Consider the following 23,588-nt stretch of genomic DNA (forward strand, 5'->3'; position numbering starts at 1 on the left):
AAAATGGGGGAAATAATAACAATAATAAAACGATGATGAATAAGCTAAAGCAAAAGTGCTTTTAGGTGCATGATTGGAAGCCAAAATTGTTACATAATATTAAACAATAGAAGTAGTGGATTGGTGGTGCAATCCTCTTACTAAATGTGGTGGAAGAAGGATTCATAGGAACTCTACTTTACAAGGCTTTCTCATTTCCTTTCTGATTCATCTGTTATTGGACACATCCATGGTGATGGTGGGGTTAATAATACCTGCACCAAGGAAATGATACAAAGGAAACTTCCAACATGTACTGTAAAAAAAGTAAGTGGGCCAATCAAACACCACCTTTCCCACAAAAACACACACCAACTCCAATTCTCAATCTTCCCATTCTACTACTCATCCCCTTCATTACCCTTCAAATATTCTTCATTTTTGCTTGTCACCATCAGTAGTACATCACCATTTCCCCTGTCTTGCTGTCATCAAACATAAAGTTGTTGCAACTACCTGTGCTCATTAGCTGTTTAATTTCTTCTAAACCATAGTCTAATGGACTTTCTTCACCTGTCCACCCACTAGCCCTACCAGCATTGGAGGACACCAACTTTTGGGTATCTTCCACCCCACTAGAGAGGTAACTAAGGCCACCTATTTGGTCACCAAAACCTCCAACACCAACATATCCAACTTCTCCTTCTTTCACATCACTCATCTGATTCTTCTTGCAGCTTCCATCTGAAGAAGAGCTGCAACTTGTTTCACCCCCTAACATAAAACCACAATTAACTTGGTAAAGTCTCTCAAAACTGGAACAAGCTGGAGTAGAAGAAGAATTGCCACTCAGAAGACTTGCGTATGAAATGGCCTCAGAGCCTGTGAAAGGCACATAGGGTTGTTGATAGTTCGAGTTGTGATTGTTTTTTAATGAGAATGAAGATGAGGAGGAGGATGAAGAGGGTGTTGAGTTTTGAAGCATGGATGAAAGGGTAACTTGGTGAGGCTTCTTCAGTGCTGAAGGGTTCATTGTCCCCACCATTTTTTTCTTAAGCTTTGTGTTCCAGTAGTTCTTGATATCATTGTCAGTTCTGCCTGGCAGCTGAGATGCTATTATGGACCACCTACAGTTGTCACAATGAGTTCCCAAAAAAGAAACATGTAGCAGATCTAAAAGTACAAGTAATCAATATCATGTCGATACACCATCTTTCATCATTTAGTCTGTGAAGTATATCCAAGGTTGGTATGAAAAAAAAGTGGAAATTAAGTGAAATAAAGAATACCTGCTTCCAATGCTACCAAAGAGAGTACATATTATTCTATCTTCATCTTCAGAAAACTCTCCATGCTTAAGGTTCGGCCTCAGATAATTAAGCCATCTCAGTCTGCAACTTTTCCCACATCTTTTCAAACCTTTTTGAGACAAATTAACATAAGCCATCAGGAACACAGGATACAAGAAAGAAATTGACCATCTAAGAACCCTGTATGTCAACATATATTATAATTACTCTCATCAGCCTGAAGAGAGCAATCAAAGGTTTTAAACTGTGATCACACTTGCGATTTCAACGTGTTCTTTGATATCACTGGAAATTATGCACAAATGTGGCAATAGACATTCCAAAAACCTTAGTGTTTGGTCGGAATACCAGACCATTTTAAAACCTTAGGCCTAATTTCTGCAAGCTTCATAGATTAGAAACTAAAACAATAAACTTGTGAATAAGGGGGAAAAGGGTTGAAAGAAAATCTTACCAGCTTTATGTGGGAGGGAAATCCAGTTTCCTCCGGTACCATGTTTCTCTATGAACCCTCTTAGCTTTTCGTCTTCTTCAGGACTCCATGGCCCTTTCTTTACATTGGCCTTGTCACAGCAAGGAGCTCTTCCCATCTCTCTCTCTCTTTTTCTCTCCCCACACACTCACACACTTAGACTTAGGAGGGTGGATAGGACACAAGAGAAGAAATTTATATAGCTTGAGTCAACGGAGGAACAGGGTTGATTGATCAAATTTTCAGCACTATGATGCTTCTAAACCCATATATAATTGAGTGACAGAAGTTTCCATCACTATATATTGGACCCTCTTGCAGAGTTTAAATTGGCACTGCTATCACAATTTGTATATAAAGTACAAAGCCTGCTCCTCGAGTTGTGTATAGAATAATTCATCGAAAACAATTATATATTGATGGGCCAAGCCTTCCAAAACAAATGTCAACTTGGAAGTCCAATTATAACAACCTCTTTGTTCTCATCACCTCATAACAATAGCCTCCTGGTGCTTCCAACTCAAAGTATAACCATGCTTTTAATCAAGCCTTGCTTAGTTTGTAGTATAATTTCTTCAATCAAGTTAAAAAAATAACTTACAACAGGAGTTATAAATAAGTCATGCTTTTATAAACTTAATCAAATAAATGTTTTATGGGTTCATAATAAAATGAGTTTAAACAAACTTAATGATAAAAGTAAGCGGTAAACTGCAATTGGTCTCTCTTAAAAGATACTTAAATTATATTTACTTCTCCTCTGATTTTATTCTTCTAGATATGAATAGATATTATATTTGAGATTTTTTTTTATACAAATGAGCTTTTAAGAGATTTTCTTCTCCGTGTATCTTAATTGTTGACATAATTGACAACTAATTTTTAATATTTAATATATATATATATATATATATATATTATGCTTTTAAAAGATAAAATAAAAACATTAGATAAAGTTCCAAGGTCAGCATAAGAGGTATTTTAAATTTTATTCTAACGTAAAAAATATTAAAATAAAATATATCATATTCAAAATTAGCTGTATCCACTTGTTTATATTAAAGTAAACAATATAAATATTTAATAACATAATTGTTTAACCAAAAAACCTTATATGATAATTGTTTTTTAAAAAAAAATACCTTAACACAACCAAATAACAATCAAATACAATTAAAAAAAAGAGCGAGAAATATATACAACCACGAGTTCCATTTCTCTTCTTAAGCTTTCATTCTCTCACACTTCTTTTCACTAAAAATTAAAATATCTCAATTCATGAGTTTTCCCCTTCTACTCCAGGTTTTTCAATTTTCCACTACTAGTCACCAATCGTCCTAGCTCCACCAGTAGCAACGTCACACTATCGATCCCGTGCATATTGTCAATCACCCCATGTAACATTTGGAATTATCATTTAGTATTTATGTTTTGTATGTATAATAAGAATAGTTATTTGAATGTTGTGTGTCTAATGCATACCACACATAATGTATTTATACTAATTTACATAATCAAGTACAATAAATTTGTGCATTATAATCACGGACCAACAATATTAATTGCTTTTGACACATAACAAAGAACTTCATAAGTAGATTCAGTAATACACCATTAAGAAAGATGTTGTGAATATGGATAAAATTCCTTTATCTCTTTTCTTATTAATTTCATAATTTGCTTTACCGATTTTTCTAATTTTTTAAATGTATTTGTAACACATTCACAACGTATGGAATTACAAAACATACTAAAAGCGGGGAACAACAAAGTCACACAATGGTTGGATGACTCCTCGAGAGTGAAGTTGACTATTGCATGAGACAACGACCAATGATAGGGATATATGACAACAAATTTTTTCAAGTCGATCAACTTCGTGCTTAAGAAAATAAGGACCTTCCAATCTTTTCATTGGACATGACAGTATACATCCGTTGTACCAAATTCTTCATACATATAGGTAAGGATGTGACAACCATGATTGTAGCTAGTCATATCTACTCTGAAGTGCCAACAAAGGCATTTGAAGATGCAAACAAAGACATTGGAAGATGCAAACAAAGATAAAACTCATAGTGTGCTTACCTTTGATAGGAGGAACACGGGATTTATAGTTGAGGAAATAGAACATTCGATAGAAATCCAACCAATAGGGCGATTCTTAGTCCGGTTAGATCAATTGTGGTGTGAATGTAGCAAATTTCAAAAGCTTCACTTGATATGCTCTCATGTGCTTGTTGCATGCAATCACGCACACCATGATTTTGACATGTGCATTGCTCCCGTGTACACATTGGAACACGTTTCCCATGGGTATGAAGGACTCTTTGTAGAACTTAGAAATGAAAGAGTATGAGCCTTTTTACATTGAATCAATACTTTGTTCAAATCTTAAAATGAAAATAACTTCAAAGGACAGACCTAAGTTAAGCCAAATAAGAACTGAAATGGACATTAGAGAACACAATAGTCATTCAAACAAAATGTTCCTATGTCACACACCTGAACACGCAAGAAAAAACATATCCCAACCTTGCTTGGGCATCGACTTCACACCATTGATTATGTTAGTTAATCAAGTAGTATTCCATGTATTATGTTCTCAATTTTTAAATGAATGCAAATTTTATCTATTTTTCTTCCTAATTTATAATTCATTATTTAACTATTTATGATATAACAAATACAATATGGTAATTACAAATAACATTTTAATAAGAAATTTTAACATATAAGTGATAATAATGATAGTGATGTGAGTTGATTTTATGTTGATTCATTAGGTGACACTTTTTAGAATTAGAATCAGTAATTCTTAAGCAATTAAGGTGAGAAGTGCAAGGAAAATTTGTTGAATCAAGTGTGTTCAAGCTTTGAAGAATCCAAACCCTTTGAAGGTTGATGGAAGACTGGTTGTGCTTGTTGTTGCTGAGCTGTCTTTAGATAGGATCTGTGATAGATTTTATGTGTTAAATCCACTATTGATTGAATCCAAAGCTTAAGCATTCTCAAACCTTTTAATTGAAAAGTGTTTTTCAAACTAAGTGAAAAACAACCCGTTGTTTTGTCGAAACAACCGATTGTTTTATACTTAGGTGTTTTTAGAAAGGTTGAAAACTATTTTTGATGGTTGACTTGCTGTCAAATCAAAACAACCGATTGATTCGAGCATTCAACCGATTATTTGTTTTGGGACCATAACATAAAACTTTTTTGTGCTTTGACTGAGCATTAAATGATTTTATAACTGATTACGCTCCAGTTTTAAATGCTTTGACCAGTCTTTGAATGCAATAAATAGTTTGTTCAGATTTTGTAACAAACAAGAACTGAGTTTTAATCAAAGAAAAACAGATTTGAGTTTTTCACTGATTTTGCTTTTGAAGAGTTGAAGATTGCTTTTGAGATTGCTTGGATCAAAAAGAGTGTGATATAGGATTTTCATCTTGTATTGATTTCAGATCTTTTCTGTAACAAGTGTAATCCTTTGTACCTTTGAAGAAACTCTGTGTGTGAAGCTGAGAAGTGTTGTGTGTTCTTGGGGTTGTCAAGATCAACATTCTTAGTGGTGTTTGTGCTGAGTCAAAGGAAGTGTGTGTCTTGAGGGGATCAAGGTCACTTCTTTGGTGGTGTTGTAAGTAATCTAGGGTTGATTGCTTAGTGGATTCCCTAGTGGTTTCTGGGAAGACCGGATGTAGCTCTTGGTTAAGAGTGAACCAGTATAAACCTGTGTGTTCAATCTCTCTATCCCTTGAACTCTTTAAATTTAGTTTTATATTTGTGAACTGGTATAAACAACCGATTGTTTCTGTGAAACAACCGATTGTTTTTCTGATGTTGTGCTTATTTGCTTTGTGTTTTTGGCAAACTGATTTCTTAATCAAGTTCTCTCGAAGTAATTTCATTCTAGACTTAAAAGTTTGTGAAAACCCTCTTTAAACCATTCACACCCCCTCTAGTTTAAAGCCATACATTCTAACAATTGGCATCAAGAGCTTGGTACTTGAAAGATAATCAAGTTTGATCCGAAAATCTTTTTCTATGGCTGGAAAACTATCTTTTGAGGAAGGTGCTTCAATCTACAAACCACCTTTATTCTGTGGATTGAATTACAAATATTGGGAGGCTAGAATGAAAATATTTGTGGAATCTATTGATCAAGGAATTTGGGATTCAATCGAGAATGGCCCTTTTCATTCCAAAGCTTAAAAGTAATGGTTCTTTTATTGAAAAACCTTGGTCCCAATGGACCAATGAAGAATGTAAGATGGCCAAACTTGATTGTACTGCTCAAAACATAATAGCTTCTGCACTAGATACTAATGAGTTTTTCAGGATATCAAAATGCAAAACTGCTAAAGAGATGTGGGACACACTCAAAGCTACTCATGGGAACATAATGAATCAAAGGAAGTAAGGTCAAGAAGTCAAACACGAAAGAAAAGGAGGCAAAACAGAAAAAGCCTCAACCTCTACTTCATGGCCAAAAAGGAAGATGACTTAAGTAGTGTAAGTTCTTCTAACTCCTTAAAATCTGAAAATTACAGTCAATTGCTTCAAGCCTTTCAAGAAACACATGAAGAAGCCAACCGATTGGCCCTCTTGAACAACCGGTTAAAGGGAATGAATAGCTAGCTTGAAAACATAGTCAAAACACTGGAAGAGGAATTGGAAAATTCAAAAACAGATTTTGAAAACCTTGAAATAGTTTACAAAAACTCCTCTTGCAAGTGTGATACTCTTATTTGTGAAAATTGCGAAAATCTTGAAAAGAAAGTCCATTATTTTGTTAAAACTGTGGATACGCTTTCTAAAGGTCAATCCAACTTTGAGAATGTCTTGACATCTCAAAACGGTGTTTTTGGAAAAGCTGGACTGGGTTTTAACCCACAAAACAAGCAAGATAGATTTCAAAGTCTTTTTCGAAACTGCCAGAAAAACAACCGATTGGACCATCGAAACAACCGGTTGTTACATGCTTCTACTGCATGAAAAGAGGTCATTCTATCAGATTCTGTAAAATCAGAAAATATGTTGTTCCTAGGGGCTTTATGAAGTGGATTCCCAAGTGTAGTAAAGGTTGAAATGATGAATGTAAACCAAATGGACCCACATTTATAAGGGGACCAAATCTTTGTACTTGAAAATCTTCTTTGTAGGAAAACTTGGAGGAGAGCATGCAACAATGATACTTGGACAATGGGTGCTCCAAGCACATGACTGGGGACAAATCAAAGTTTCTAAGCATCTCCTTTAAGTAATAAGGGCATGTTACCTATGGGAACAACAACAAGGGGAGAATTCTTGGGAGAGGATTGATAAGTGTCTAATTTCAGTAATATTTCATATTAAAATATAGGCACTTATGAGGATTTATTGCTAATTTACATATAAAATAATCCCTAATTTATGAATTTATACTTTTTTACATTTTTTATGATCTTTATTTGAATAAGAGTATTTTATTCCCAAATTTGGTGTTAATTGCATATTTCTAAGGAAGATTGGAGATTTGGATTAAAGATGAATGATTTGAGCTAAAAAGATAAAGATAGAAGGTCCCAGAATGGAAAAAGATGCAAAGAAAGATTGGGCATTTTTTATGTTTTATCATTTAGCCCATTAGCGCGACACAATAAACAACCTAACCCTAGAAAACTAGGATAAATAGAGGGCTAGAGGCTCAACCTTAGGGTGCCAGATTGAGAGGAAAACATCATAGAGTGAATTGTAACCCAATTGGGAGAATGGAAGGTGCTAGAAGTATGCGTGGCTAATTCTACCCTTTGGGGTTGGGAGTAATCTGCTTAAACTCTTATGTATTGAGGTGATATCTTATATATTAATATTCAGTATATAACTTGTATCGTCACCCATTCATGCATGCTTTATCTTTCTTCAAGGCACATTGATCAACAACTTGTACACACATTAGGAATCTCATGAACACCCGTGTTTTCATAATACATACATTATTTTGTGTGTACAATTTACTATGCCCATTTTGGTATATCTCTTCTATACCATTCATTTACCAACTCACACGTATTATGCTTATCTATCACTCAATTATTTTTCGTTTATAAATTAAGGCTACTACCAATTTACTATAGTTAAAACCCCACCATTTGCACTACACACACAAAGTTATCTTTCCCTCAACAACACAAGAGTTCATCTTCAAATGGGCCAATTTTGTATCACAAATAATCAAAATTATTTTAATTCTTATTTTGTTGTTGTGTTTGCAAATGGTCATATATGGATGTAGGAGTCCACTTTCAATGTGTGTCTCCTACATTGGTTCAAATTCCCACAAAATTGTACCTTTGATGAATTAAGGGAAAAACTATGCATTACTTTGAGACTTTTGAGTCACACAAATTCAACAAGTTATTGTACCACTGACCTGAAGTCAAGGATCCCAATCTAATTATGTATCATGTTGTTAACATATTAATTGAAGTCCATGTATATAAAATGTTAGTTTGTAAGTCAATTTTCCACTAACATATTTATTCAATTGTGAGCTAAGTTTAGAAGAACTACGAAAATAATTATAAGGCTTCTAATCCCACCCACTACAAGCTCTTCCACAAATCCTATCTCTATAACTTTTCACCAAAGCAATACTTTACTTTGGATGACTTATCTAACGAGCCAACATTATGTAAAGTCGAAATGGTTACTATCTAACATACAAATGTCGCAACCCTAAAAGAATGACAATTTAGCACAATTGGTCTCTTAATAAACTATTTAATAAAACACCACAAATATTATAATAAAAATACCGTAAAAAAGTCACCAAAATTAACTATTAAGTACTTGTTGACAATTCCATAGAAATCAAAATTAATACTAATCTCGAACAAATAATAAACTGTTAAAAACAAAAATAAACTTCTTCATTCAAAAATGTGCTATACATAACCAACATTAAACTATTTATCCAAACTAAAAGTTTAGGCAAAACACAATAAAATAGTACATTATCGATCTATCCATTCACATTTCACTTTTGAAATAAATTTAATTTCACTTAATATTTACTAAATATTTAAATTTACTTTATTAAATATGAATAATATCCATATAATTTAAATATTTTTTCATAAATATATATAAAATACATATTATATTAAATAATTATTAGATAATAATTATAAATACTTTTTTATTTTAAATTTTAATCTGAAACTTTTATAATAAAATTTATAAAAATAATTTTTTTAATATTCATTTTAAATAATTTTACCTTTTTCAATACATTATTAAATATTTATAAAATTATTATTATTATTATTTGTATCATATATAAATATATTTTTAATATTATTCTTAAATTTAAAATATTTTCAAATATTAACAATAATTTTAAACTTTTTATATATTTTATTAAGTTATGAAAACAAATAATAATATTTAAATTATTAGTTATAAATAGTTTATTAATTAAATATTTATAATTTTATTTATATATTTTTATTAAATTTACTATATACAATATAAAAAAACCGTACACACGGGAAATCGATCTAAAAAAGTCGATTTCTAGTGGGGAATGATTTTTTCACCCACGTATACAACAGTAGTGAGGTTGATGTTGGTAAATAAATTAGAAAGTGCTATTAAAGTAATTTTTAAAACTTTTTATTTGTGGTTTATTCGAGAAAGAAATTGGTTGATGGGAAGCAGGTGACACGCCGCTAACCCCTGGCAGCAAGCTGACGGTCCTGATTCAACACCAAATCACCTTTTAACGATCCAATGATGAAGTGGTAGCAAATCCCTCCAGCATGTTAAATTCCAATCAACTTTTATTTAAGCAAGAAACTACTCTCAAGTCTTCCACATTTGCTGGTGCTTCTTGATGTGGTGAGGCATAGAATTAGAGAAAAGAAAGAGACTAAGTAGTCGTTAAAGAAGTGGAAGTGTAAATGGGAAGTGTATGGGTGTGTTACTTCCCCACCTGCACCATTCTTCCTTGTCGCCACTGCATTTTCTCTCCAAACCACCTTCTTCGTCACTCCACCACTCTCTCTCTCTGCGCACGTCCTTCTCAAACCACCGCCACCACCGCAAGAACCAGAACAAGGTTTTCTCTCTCACTCACTCTCAGTCTTTGCTTCTTCATTCAATTTCTGCGTTTCTTGATTCGCTCTCTTCGCGATTCAGAAGAAGTCGGAGAATCAAGACTGACGTCGAGATCTGCAACGATATCCGCGAATTTCTTGCTTCGGTTGGCCTTCCGGAGGACCACATTCCCTCCACCAAGGAGCTTCTTCTCCACGGATGGTCCTTTCGCTTTCCTTCGAAACTCTGCGTTTTGTTTGCGCCTTTTGCGTTTAAGAATGAGCATAGTTAACTCGCGATATTCAATTGCTTCATTATTTTGCTTCTAAAATTCTGCAATATTAAAGGAATTGAGTTGTGATATTTTGTTTAGCTGGAATGCTATGAAATTGCGAATCTCCTGCATGACTGCTCTGCGTAAGTTTTCTTTTAATAAACCATCAATGTCATCCCTAATCTCGTTACTGGTAGAGTGGAGAAAAAATAGAGTGGACTAAATGAACATAATAAATGATGAGTGAAGATAGGTGAGAAATAAAATAGAAATTAAAGTTGTTTAGGGAGAGAAATATAGAATTGATGAGGCGAGAGTGAGAGAGATGGGTGGAAGTAAGTTAGAATTATTACATTCCAAATTTAAAATTAATTCTTCTCTAACTTTATAATACCGACACCAACTTATTTCTATTCACTCAATGTTATTTCCATCATAAATAGAAATTACATTAAATAGTTCCCGAGAATGAAAAAATCCTCAAAACAATACATCAAAGCAGGGACTAGATTGACGGATGTTTAATATTTTAATGACTAGTATAATTTCATTACTTTAGGGTAATACTTGAGCCACCGAATTGATGATCTACTCTTCGTTTTATAGTTAGAGGTTGTTATTTATTTTTATTAGCCTAGTCTCCTCTGTTTATAGGAATGACCTGGCAAACATTGTCAGAAGGAGAGGGCATAAACAGATTCAGGAGCTTCTCACTAGCAGCTTATTAAAATCTGACGCTGATTTTTTAAGTGCTGAAACTAGTTTAGACGAGAGATTGGACGCCGCAGATGATTTTGAAGATCCCTTAACAGGTCAATTAAATTTCTTCTTTATGAATGGGTATTATTTTGTGTTGCTCACGACTGATGACTTAATCTAATGCAATTTAAAGGTCAGAATGAAAAGGTGGACAGTTTAGTCGACAATGTTGAAACATCATCAGAGTATTTTCTGGGAAGTAGTTCTAGTAGTTTGTATGTTAACTCTTCTCACAGTTTAGGTGAAGGTACTGACATCGTGGAAGAAGCCTTGGCTAATTTGACCATAGAGGATGGCCTAAGAGAAGTCAAAGATCATGCTGAAGTGGTAAGCAATGCGACAGAGGAGAATTTATACCCAACTGAAGTGACTATTGTGGATGATGATTGCGATAGTCTTTATCCCAACTTCAGTAGCCAAAGTTCCATCATGCCTGCAGAAATCTCTGGTGAATTACCGTTTGAGACAGTGTCTTCTGGTAACTCTGAGTCTGAGGATAGTTTAACGGGAAAAACAATTGGACAGTTAACCTTGTGGACGGAAAAGGACTCTGGCACTTCATTTAATGATTCCAATCTTGGTGCTGAAGAAAAAGAGTTCAGTGATTTAGAGCAAAAGGACTTCGGTGCATTAGAAGGTCAAGATGATGACAATGATGATATTGTTGAAAATGTTACAACAATTTCTGAAGTTTCCATTAGGGAAAATTTATCTGGTGATGGCAGACTTGAGTCAATTGTTCATTCTGCTGACAGCAGTTCTACAAATCTCGACACTTTGGCCAACTTGAAGGAAAAGGTTGCAAAATTTATTCAGAATGGAGATTTGGATCCAGTTGAAGGTAATTGCTAATTGTAGTGATGTATTGTTTGTTAAAATTATGGGGTTTTAAATACAGAGGAAGATAGATGAAAGAAGATGAAACACTGAATTGATATTAACTAAGGTATTATAGGGAGTGAGATAAAAGAAAATGAAACACTGATTTTGATATTAACTAAGATGTATTGCATTGTATTGATGTATTTAATATATTCACATTCTTAACAAATTTGGGTAACAAAATCATCGTAAGATAAGGAAATACATATGAGAAGATATATTCATATATTCTAACTGTTATCATGAATGGCTACAGTTATGAGTTTGACAGAAGTGGTTTCCGATTTTCAACATATTTAGTAAAAAGAAAACAATGACGAAAAAATAGATGATCTACCTTACCTTAACTCAAAATTTCTCTCTAAATGTTGGCTACTAAATGAAAAAAAGTTCTTTGGCAACGAACAAGTGACTATGATTTAGTCAAACCCGTTCTAATCAACAGATAAAGTTCTAATCAACAGATAAAGTCAGCATATTTTCTTCGTTCAGTGCAAATTTTATGTACACCTTCTATTTTTCCCTTTTTGACAATGCCCCTATTGTTTGATTCTTAGATCATGTCTCTGGCATTTCAAATGGGGATGATCCCAAGGAAAGCAAAGAGACTATTGAATCAGAACTTGTCATGGCTCATGTGAACTCATTGACATCCAAACTAGATCTATCTGGGCCATTGGATTTGGATAAGCCTCTTTGGTCAGTATTTTATAATTGTGTGGATGTTAGTAACCAACTGGGACTATGAGAAGTCCATTGATGTTTTCATTTGAACTGAACCCCTCCTTTTTTCTGCATTCAAATCATATATAGGGATGATCACTTGCCACATGAGGATCTAACTACTCATTTTGACAAGGACGCAGATACTGAGGTCATTTTGTGTATAAATATCCATAAATTGTATCTATCAACAGCTTCTTGTGATCTTAATTCATTTTACTTATTTTGATTATGCAGACTTCAAAGGTACCAAATGAAAGTGAGATAAATCATCTCAAGTTCATGCTGGTAGTAATTATTTAAAAGTCTTTTTTGTGGTTTAGATGTTGATAAAGCTAACTATTTTTTCTTAGAATATTTATGAATATAACCTGTAATCACACTTTTCCTCTTCCGTTTGCAAATGTTTCAGAATCAGAAGGAGTTGGAACTTTCACTGCTGAGGGAACAGATTGAAAAGGCAAAGGTAAGTGAGTAGTATCTGAAAACTGGCACTACAAGATGTGTGTGTATTTTGCTAAGATCCTACATTGGCTAGGTGCTAGACTACTTGTTATTTGAGCACTCGTCCTTTCTTGGACTAGCTTTTACAGTTGAGTTTGAACCAATCCGTTCTCAATTCTTATGTACATTTTCTGGCATCAGCCTAGTTGTTAGCATAAAAAATGACATTTCTCTGGACTTTGGCCGCTTTAATTCACCAGGTTAAAAAAATACATTTCTTAATTCATTTTGACAGACCTAAGAGTAAAGATTATAGAAAGACAGGAACATGTGTTCCTGAATGAGTGATAAAGAGAGACAAAGATTGAGAGGCAATGTAAAGTGTAATAGGGAGAAAGAGATGACTGTAACGTATTTTGTACTGTTTACTTTCTCTCCTTTTTTTAAGAACTACCTCTTTGGATGTCTCCCTATTTGATTTTACATAAATTCTGTGATGGAATGAATGAAGTCCTGTTTGCTTAATGTGTACATATGATCAGGAGATAACTTTGTAAAGATTCTCTAACCCTTTGGGAACTTGGATATTATGGGGTACCTGGTGATGTGATCTTGATTGGGTCAATGTAATTTTGGATTTTCTTATAATTTGTGTTATGTTTTTAATTAAGAGTACCAAAGGATGCACTTGGAAGAATATGAGGAATAAAGGAAATTGACTGATTTGTATGATAGGCCCATGAAAATATATCATTTCTACGTGTTGATGAAGACTTGGGCCCAATTTGAAGATAAGATACGAAGTCCAAATTCACATGATCTAGAAAAAGGATTGATGGCTGGAGTTTAAATAGTTGGGCTAAATAATTGCTTAAGCCCATTTTCATAATTTTTAATCTATTTTTAGTATTTTTTTTATTTAAATATTCAGATGTCTTTTAAGATGCCCTAGGTCAGTTTTTTAGGGTTCTTCAGCTTCCTAAACTATAATGATAAGTAGTGGGGTAGTGAGGAGTCAATAATAGTGAAAAAGAAGTTAGTGGGAATTTAAAATAAGTGCTAGTGGGAATTTATGTGGAATTTATAGAGGATTCGGTGGAGTATTTAAGTGTTCTCATCTCCTAGTCCCACATCAATTAGTATTACATGCACGGTGGAGTATTTAAGTGTTCGAGTATTCGGTTTTCCCTCCTTAATTGTTAGGTTTTAAGGGTGGGTTCCCCAACTATTTGAGTACTAATCACCCTTATCCTGTAATGAAAGCATTTGAATCTCCTGAATTTATATCATAACTGCAAGTTATTTCTAGGAATGATGATAATCCAAGATCACATATGTGAAAGGTTTTGCTTTTAAAACTTGAATAAGTGTAGTTCAATCTGAAGTTGTGTCCCACATCTGACGAAATTCAACATATTTTTGTTAGTGTGGAAGTGTTAACATGATCATAGCAAACTAGAAGCAATTGAACGTTCAGCCTTTCTCTCACCCTTTTATTCAATATAAGAGAGTTATTCCATAATCCATACAACTCAGTTACATGTATGTTGTTGCTTTCAGCTTGCCTTGTCTACGTTGCAAACCAAGGCAGAAGCAGAAATCAGTAAAGCCCGAAAACTTATATCTGAAAAAGATGAAGAACTACACTTTGCTGAAGAAAGTCTTTCAGGACTCAAGGAGGTATTGCCTTTGTCTTCTTGTTTACTTGTAATCCAGTAATGTATTTGGAGCACCTTGCATTCTTGGGGTAGTGGTTATCTTTTCCAAAATTTTAAGCAGTTTCAGTAGGAATATTGCTTACAAAATTGAAGAGTAATTGTTTTAAATTATTCATACATTTGATTAGAACATTCAACATTCCCTAAACTTACAGTTGCAAAACAAGTCTTGAGTATCGCATGATAAAACCACCTGATCCCTGCTTTTATAGGGTCGTGTTCTAATTTTGCAAAAAGAACAATCAAAGCTGATGCCATTTACGAAGCTGAGTTTCATATGAAAAAAAAAACTTTCAAACGCCATATTTAATTATGTGTTTAGGGGTAGCTGCTGTAGTTTTAATACTCCCTTTATATGGAAGATTTTCGTATCTGTCCCTGAATATACTATAGTTCATATGAAACTGTATACACATTCCTTACAATATATGCAAAGGATGCGCCAGAAGCAACAAATCTGGGGGCTGTTGGACAAGGGGGAAGTGTAGCCTAGAATATATATCTGCTGCTCCTGGATCTTCAAGTATCATTGGATCGATTTACAATTTGACCAGAAACTTCATATTTGATATTATGAGAATCTATAGTTGAATTAAAATGTTAATCCAGCTATGTGGTTGTCTGCTTCAATGAATGCATGATGACAGGAGTGTGTTTTTTCACATGGAAAAGAAGGTTCTATTTGATCCCATATATGGTGTATTTGGTAATCAATACGAACTAATGACTTTATATCCAAACAGATGAAAAATAGATTATTTAGATTAAAACTTGTATGCATGATGATAGTTCTGTTGTAATCATATTCCAGATTCAGATTGAGTTCTGTGGTGATGGTGACATTGTGGAGGTGGCTGGTAGCTTCAACGGTTGGCATCACCGAATAAAACTGGATCCTCAACCATCAACTAGTGCTGTAGACCTTGGGGGATCAAGGTTTTATTAGTTACTTTTAAGTGATTAATTATGTGTCATCATTCTGTCCTTGTTGATTACGTATTGTTTGTTGATCATACCAGAGGGAATGTGTAGAAGATTCTTTGTTTGATGCTGATCAGTGTTAAGGCTAAAATTGGAAGCATCATTTCAATGATTTGTTACTGGAATCAGCCAATGTTATCTATAGGATACAGAATAAAAAACCCGTTGCATATCGTGATAAAAATTATATTAGAAAACTTAACTTGTCTTAATAATAATACTGACCAATGCTGTTCAATGTAATAATATCCAGGAGTTCCAGATTTTGGTCAACAGTACTTTGGCTTTATCCTGGTGCATATGAGGTGTGCATCTTCAACGATACTAATTAGAATCAGTAATAATTAGAGTCAGCATCTTTCTGGTTCCTCTTTCCATTTTTTTCCTTTTTCATTATGGGCTTTATTTTGTCTTTTCGTTTGGTAGGGTAGCAGTTGGAATAGGTTGTTGGGTGGTTTGTTACCTATTTGTTTCAGTTAGTTACCTTTTTTACTCGTAAAGCATAATACTTATAGATGATTTAATACCTGTATTTATTTCTTGTAGATAAAATTTGTTGTTGATGGCAAATGGATAACAGATCCTCAAAGGGAGTCGGTAACAAGGGGTCACATATGTAACAACATTCTAAGAGTAGATAGATGATGCATTACGACTCAGGTCAATTGTTAGATGTATATAATCTGGTAAGCCGATGGTTTTCATCTTGATTGTTCTTAATCATCAATTTAAAAAATGTTGCGAGATACACTGGAAATTACAGAGTCGAACTATGGATTTCAAGTGAAAATTGAAAATCGTGGATGTGCAACATTCTAAGAATAGATTACTGATATATTCAAATATTCAATTATTGTCTTGTTTTTTTTATCATTAATCAGTTAGGGCTTGCTTGCACTTATGTTAATTTCAGCATAGTCTTATAACTTCTTAATTTTTATACAATACAGAATTTTTGTTTGGTTTTTATTAGTGTCCTAATATTATGATGAACTACTATAGGGTACATAAAGATTGAAGAAAATGTGGTTTGCTGTGAATTTCTAAAATCACCAGGCTTGACAGCTAATGGACCAGGAGGGGAGACGCTAGAATGAGCAGAATCTTAACGAGTGTCGTTTGCTACCGTCCTATTTGTACATTTGTGTCTAAAATTTTAAAAATTAGGAAATTTAGGGTGGGTTAGTGGGGAGGATTTGGGAGTCCATAACTGAGAAGTCGTAGCTTCAGACCACGCAATCATTGTATGAATCAGGGAAGAATTGTAGCCTCCTTCGTTTTTGTATTCTTTTGTTGTCGAAGCCAGGATATTTTACATGTGATATTTGATGACTTCCTACGTTTTCAAGTTGGCACGAAAGAAGCGAAAAAGGGTTATGGAGGGGAACAGCAACCGGCGCATAAAACCTCACTTGCACAATTATATACGTAACATCCCTTCATAATCATTACACAATTTAGAATAGAACATACAGTGCGGTAATGAAAGATATATTTAATAGTGTTTAAATATAAATTTAAACCTTCAACCTTTCCAGGCAGATTGTCTGATTCTTCCTCACTTTGCAATTTCTCTTTGGATATATAGGAAAGAAAAAGGTGGGCCATATGGTAGACTAAAATAAAGAAACCAGAAATAAGTAAAAAAAGAAAGAGACTGTAAATTTATCTTTAGTTAAAAATTGATAGAACCTTGATAAAGATTCATTACAGTTTATCCCATCATCATCTGATAGTCTTGTCTTGAATGTTTCTTTCTCCATATCTAGTATTTTTTCTTCTTGAACACTCACTTCACTTTATTTGACAACCTTGTGATTCCTGAGTAGATCAATAAGTGTTTGTGTTCTTTTTTTAAGATTCAATCTCATTTTTCATGGAAATCTGTCATTCTTGACCTTCTATAACTTCTATGGTTTCTTTAAAGCTTTTAGGTTGAGAATCTTTTATCTCTTTAATTGTAGTCAAAACATAATAAATAATATCAACATGCCTAAACCTATGTACATGTTTGATTGTTTCTGCTCTTCCTATCAACCTTGATAGTTGGAATACAAAAGTACACCTTTTGACCTTCTTGAGTGAGAGATAAAATGTTGATTTTCATCGTTTAATGTTCCATCGTCTAACCCCACCAAACAATTTGATGCATCACTATAAGGTTCTACCTCATCCTTTCTTTGGATCTTTTCACAACATAATCATCGAATGTGATATCCTTGCTACTGGAGGCATTTAACTTCTGTAGGTTCCAACCTCTATAACTTATACCCCTTCAAACCTTCAATGTATCTAATGAAGATACAAGCTCATGCTTTCAATTTATCTTTATTCACATGTGAAAATGTCAAGGTGCCAAACGCTATTAGACTATCATAATCTATTGACCTTCCACATATCCATGAGAGTTCTACAATTTAGAAGGGACACCGACTCCTATAAGATAAACGATATTAATGAAAAAAGAGAAAAAAATATCTTTATCATTAACAACCTGTTTGTTTCTAAGTATCACAAGTGAGGAGGGAGGGGTGAGTGAGTGTAATGTATGTTTAGTTCTGTGTTTTTGAGGGTGTTCAAGCGGATGGGGGAGCAGGTGAGAGCGTTGTTTTTTACTCTTCACAAAAATGAAGAGATTTGTGTTGATTCCACGTAAGCACAATGCTATTTTACTTTGATACCTTGGATGCATTCTGAATATATTAAAAATAGTGAATACATTGGTGGGTAGTTGTGCATGCATTCAGAATACAATGGTGTCAGTTTGTGAAAGTTGTGCTTGCCGTGCTTAGAGAGAGTGAACCTTGTATTGTGAGAGCTGGTTTTGTTGTGCCCAGAATGAGTGAACGTGAGAGCTGGTTTATTGTTAGAGTTGTTCAGTTTTATGTGCTTGAGGAAGAAAAAGAAAAAAAAGAGGTAAAATCATGAGTCTCTGTTGATTTTTTTACTAGAATCAATTTCGCTATACGTCTCCGGAAACAAGCATAATCAATTTTCCAATTTTTCCAAATGGTGCATGTTGGTTTTATAGAATAGATTATATAGTTTTTAAAACTAGAACGAGAATCGATCCTCGTTATGTGACAAATGTGCTATAATTGATTTTGGTTTATCTATAACTACATACAAAGTTGATTTTGTGAATTTATAATATTTTTTGTTGTGTTTTTTTTTTCTAGATTGGATCTTGGGTGTTGTGGTGGTTGGATACCCCTAGCAGCCCCATCATTGTTAATTTTAACCCAGTCTCGTGAAGGAAACTCTCATCTAACAGGAAGAGGACGAAGAACTTTACCACTACGAGTATTAATACCAAAAAACTTAATCACGTTGAAATTCAACATATCATTCTTCATTGGACCTTTAAACGAATTTTCCACTAGACAAGTTAAATCTTTAATTACTGAAATAGCCCAAAAAACCTCAATCTTATCCTGAAATGTAGCATAATTCCTCATACACCATATCATCTGTACCGGTGAGACCCATACGAATGAAAATACATCTCCTCATCAATGGGCCGACCGACACCACGAATCTAATTACGCTTAAGCAAAGTTAATCAAGCTAATCAATGGTTAAGAGCTAGGTAATGTATTCCTAAACGTGACCCAAACCCTTTAATCTGGCCCAAGAACCAGGTACGTCATCATATAGTGTTATGACTATCGAGTGCCGTATACTAAAACTGACTTGAGCGTTGGAGTGCCTTCTGCAGGTACCATCCGAGTTTGGGCTACGAGAAGACCGAGAGGTGGAACGAGTAGAGGGAAGGAAAGATCTTGCTTGGAGAGGAAGTGAAGTGTCATCCGATCGACCGATTAAGGAAGGACAAGAACAATCTCAATAGTTCTCTAGGCCTCAACCTTGTTCGAGAACATCATCCAAATAGAAAAATTTATCACAACAAGCTTAATCAATTTAATAAAAGAAATAAAATCATCCTTATTAGAGAAATGAGAAGTAAGAAAACTCTTCCGAGCCCAACTCAAAATATGCAAAGCATTAGAACATTCAAAAAATAAATGTTGAATAGATTCCTCAAGCTTTTCACAAAGCGTACACATAGAACATATATGCAAACCTTTATTCTGAATATGTTGATTTGTAGGAAGCCGCCCATGAAAAACTTTCTAGAGTACTAGAGTTTTGGAAGGCGGAATAGATGAAGGCCAAATGAATTTACCCTAACCACAGGGAATTCCTGGTTCCAAGAAAAAAGTCCTAGCCAATTTAAGATTGAAATGACCAGACTCATTTAGAATCCAATTAGGAATATCCTGTTCCTCCCTAACCATGATATGATTAAAAAAATGAGGCATCTGCTGTAAAGATAAGGAAATATTCCAATCACAACCTGTCCAAAACTGAGAGGCTGTATCCGGAATGCTAACACCATAAGATAACCTTGCAATATTTGCTAAACAAGTAGTAGAACACCATTTATCATTCCAAAAATTAATAAAAGAACATGCACCAACAGTCCAAGAAATATAATGAAGTATAATAAAATAAATCTTCTTAATTCCAGGCCAAAGAGATGAAGATCTATAAACCATTCTAAACTTATATTTTGATTTAAGAACCCTATCTTTCAAGAGCAAAGACCAAGACCTGTTGCTATAAGCAAAGTTCCAAGCAAGCTTAAGAAGATATGCATTATTTTCATGATGAAGATTAATAATCTTCAAACCTCCATTCTCAAGAGGAGAACAAATCGTATCCTAATTCACGGTGACTACGCGTTTTTTCATAATATCATCAGTCCAAATAAAATTTCGACACCACTGCTCAACTTGGTTAAGAAGTGAAATAGGTCATTTATACATATTACAACTATAAGCTAGAAATCCAGTAATCATCGTATTGATCAACTGAATCCGATTCATCATGCTAAAAGATTTACCTTTCAAAAATGTTCTAGCTTCAATTTGACTCTATCAGCCAAAGGTTGAAGAATTCGACACTTTGGAGCACCAACAAAGATAGGCACTCCAAAATAATTGAAAGGTAAACAACCATGACTACAAGAAAGAATACGTTGAATTTTGGTGACAAATCTTGCAGAATTATCCATGGTGAAAAAACTACTTTTAGAGTTATTAACATAATGACCAAAAAAATCACCATATATTTTAAGAAAAATACTCAAATTTCTAAGAGACTTAATATCCCCCTAAAAAAAAAAGTATGTCATCAGCATATAAAATATGAGAGGGAGTGAAATAACCGTGCAGACTAGCCATATGTAAACTTTTCTTATCATTCACAAACTTAGAGATACCTCTACTAAGAATTTCCTCTGCAAGACAAAAATGTAAAGAAGACAAAAGATCATCTTGTCTAACCTCTACTGCAAGGAAAAAACCCACCAAACTTCCATTTATTCCAATAGAAAGCATAGATGAATGAAAAATTGTACTAATCCAACCGAAAAACGAGGGGTGAAAACCAAAGCGTGTCAAAAATAATAAAAAGAACTTTCAACTCAGAGTGTCAAAGGCTTTATGAATATTAACTTTGTAAGCCACATTACCTCCTCTAACCTTTTTAGAAATCATGTTAATAGCTTCAGAAGCAATACCAATGCAATCCTGAATTTGTCTACCCTGCACAAACTCATATTTATTAGGAGAAATGATTCTAGCAGCCACAATTGCAAGCCTATCCGCCAGTATCTTGGAAATAATCTTAAATTTGAAATTAGCAACAACAATTGGCATGTAATCTTTAATTGAGTTAGCACCTTGAATCTTAGGAATAAGAGATACCACATTACTGTTTATTCCAGGGAGAACCCAATTTTGTTTAAAAAACTGTTGAACAACATTGCAAACATCTGTCCCAATAATGTCTCAACAAGAATGATAAAAAAAAACAGCAAAATCATTAGGATCAGGAGCACTATTACCATTAATAAAAAGAACAGTCTTGATTTCCAAAAAATCAGGACATTTAATCAACATCATATTCTCCTCAGAGGAAACTCCCAGGAATATAAGAACCAATAAAATTTTCCATATTACTTGTATCCGGAATATAGAAATAGACTTAGCATAAAGATTTTTATAAAAGTCCAAAATATGATCCTAAATGAGTTTAGGATCCTCAGTAAACTCATTATCAATCCGTAGACGATGAATCATTATAATTATTTCTCCTTTTGACCACATCAAGGAAAAAAACAATATTTCTATCTCCATCTTTGAACTATAACATCTTAGCCCTTTCTTTCCATAACAAATACTAACAGTGAAGAGCATGGTCAAGCTCCTCTTAGCAATCTTTTCTTGACAGAGAAGTCCATCTATATCAGAAAAACTAGCAGTCTCTAAGTTTTGTTGAATACCAAGGAGGAGACCTTGCTTAAGAAGAACTGCATTGTGAACATTACCAAAAAAAATTTATTTCAGTCTCAGAGCTCAATTTTCAACCTTTCTAACTTATGTTGCAAAATAAGCATAGGACAACCAACAACCTTATTAGTCCAAGAATCATGAATAAGTTTTAGACATGAAGTGTCCTGAAGCCACGTAGAAAAGAAATGAAAATTGCCAACCTTCCTCAAAGAATTACTAGCAAGACTAGCAAGAATAAAGGAATGATCAAAACAATTTTTAACAAAAACTTGATAAGTACAAGAATCCCATTCATCCAGACACATTCCATTACATAAAGCCCTTTCCAGTCTTCTATGAATTCTATGCAACCCTCTCCTTCCATTACACCAAGTATAACAAGATTCAGCAAAAGGCATACAAAAAAGATCATTAGTATTAATCTAATCAAGGAATTCATTTCAAGAAACCTGATTAGGAGTCACCCGCCTTTATAGTCATCCGTCGAGAGCACAACAGTAAAATCTCTAAAAATACACCAAGGCCCTGTGAAGAAACTAAGATCCCTCCACAAAAGCCATCTAGCCAAGCATGTGTTAGCACCATAAACACCTGCAAAGCTAAAAATTTTATCATGCATAAGACAAGTTACAAAAATAAACTTTATTAACAATAGGATATATAGCCACCAGATGCATATTAACAGATTTGAAAAGGACATCAAAAGCAACAATGTACAACATCATAGGTTCAGCAAGAAAAACCAGGAGGAGTTTATATAGTTTAAGTAAATGATAAGTGCCTAATTTCAGAAATATTTGATATTAAAATATAGGCACATGTGAGGATTTATTGCTAATTTACATATAAGATAATCCTTAATTTATGAATTTATATCTTTTTACATTTTTTATGAGCTTTATTTGAATAAGAGCATTTTATTCTCAAATTTGGTGTTAATTGCAGGTTTCTAGGGAAGATTGGAGAATTGAATTAAAGATGAATAATTTGAGCTGAAAAAAGAAAGTTGGAAAGTCTCAGAATACGTAAAAGTGTCGAAAAAGCCAGTTTTGCAACAGGGATTCTCGCTCAAGCAAGATATTCTCGCTTGAGCGAGAATGCTCCAAGATAGTTTTTGAAAATGGACACCTTTCTCGCTAAAGCAAGAATTCCTCGCTTAAGCGAGAATGCATCATACAAATTGGGCATTTTTTTTGTTTTATCACTTATCTCATTAGCGCGACACAGGAAGCCACCTAACCCTAGTAAATTAGGTTAAATAGGAGGCTAGAGGCTCAACCCTAGTGTGCCCGATTGAGAGAAAAACACCATTGAGTAAATTGTAACCAATTGGAAGAATGGAAGGTGCTAAAACTATGTGTGGCTAATTCTACCCATTGGGATTGAGAGTAATCTGTTCGACCTCTTGTGTATTAAGGTGATATTTAAATATTTAATATTATGTTCTTGATTGATTATTGGTATTGTTGTTTTGCTTCTAAATAGTTGTGACATGTTTGAGAATCTTAAATCTGTCTGAGAGGTATTTTTAGGGTTTTGACCTAAACAACAATACTTAACATATTTGAGTGTTAAAGATAGACTTGAAATGTTAATTGCCATTAACGT

At 33.8% G+C, this 23,588-nt stretch overlaps 2 protein-coding genes across 6 annotated transcripts; one reads left to right on the forward strand and one right to left on the reverse strand.

Moving 5' to 3' along the window:
- Positions 1-40: 40 nt before the first annotated feature.
- LOC137828784 (transcription factor RAX2) lies at positions 41-2,168 on the reverse strand. The gene is made up of 3 exons (XM_068635467.1): positions 1,744-2,168; positions 1,269-1,398; positions 41-1,106 (listed from the first exon to the last, which is right to left on the reverse strand). Exons 1-3 carry the CDS (start codon positions 1,877-1,879, stop codon positions 434-436), a joined length of 939 nt encoding a protein of 312 aa, XP_068491568.1. The 5' UTR covers positions 1,880-2,168; the 3' UTR covers positions 41-433.
- A 7,255-nt stretch (positions 2,169-9,423) lies between these two features.
- LOC137828785 (protein PTST homolog 3, chloroplastic) lies at positions 9,424-16,969 on the forward strand. 5 transcript variants are annotated; one of them, XM_068635472.1, is made up of 14 exons: positions 9,447-9,862; positions 9,943-10,062; positions 10,214-10,257; positions 10,769-10,926; positions 11,007-11,714; positions 12,313-12,454; positions 12,569-12,629; positions 12,716-12,766; positions 12,891-12,944; positions 14,483-14,602; positions 15,452-15,576; positions 15,875-15,926; positions 16,168-16,307; positions 16,624-16,969. In XM_068635472.1, the coding sequence occupies exons 2-13, from the start codon at positions 10,060-10,062 to the stop codon at positions 16,264-16,266; spliced, it is 1,617 nt and encodes a 538-aa protein (XP_068491573.1). In that variant the 5' UTR covers positions 9,447-9,862; positions 9,943-10,059; the 3' UTR covers positions 16,267-16,307; positions 16,624-16,969. The 5 variants fall into 5 exon arrangements, with proteins under 5 accessions (XP_068491569.1, XP_068491572.1, XP_068491573.1 ...); XM_068635468.1 differs by lacking the exon at positions 10,214-10,257 and having other exon boundaries at positions 9,424-9,862; XM_068635471.1 differs by lacking the exon at positions 10,214-10,257 and having other exon boundaries at positions 9,424-9,862; positions 9,946-10,062; positions 11,115-11,714.
- The last annotated feature ends 6,619 nt before the right edge of the window (positions 16,970-23,588 follow it).

Source organism: Phaseolus vulgaris, chromosome 7, assembly GCF_000499845.2.
Source record: "Phaseolus vulgaris cultivar G19833 chromosome 7, P. vulgaris v2.0, whole genome shotgun sequence".
Classification (NCBI taxonomy): Eukaryota; Viridiplantae; Streptophyta; class Magnoliopsida; order Fabales; family Fabaceae; genus Phaseolus; species Phaseolus vulgaris.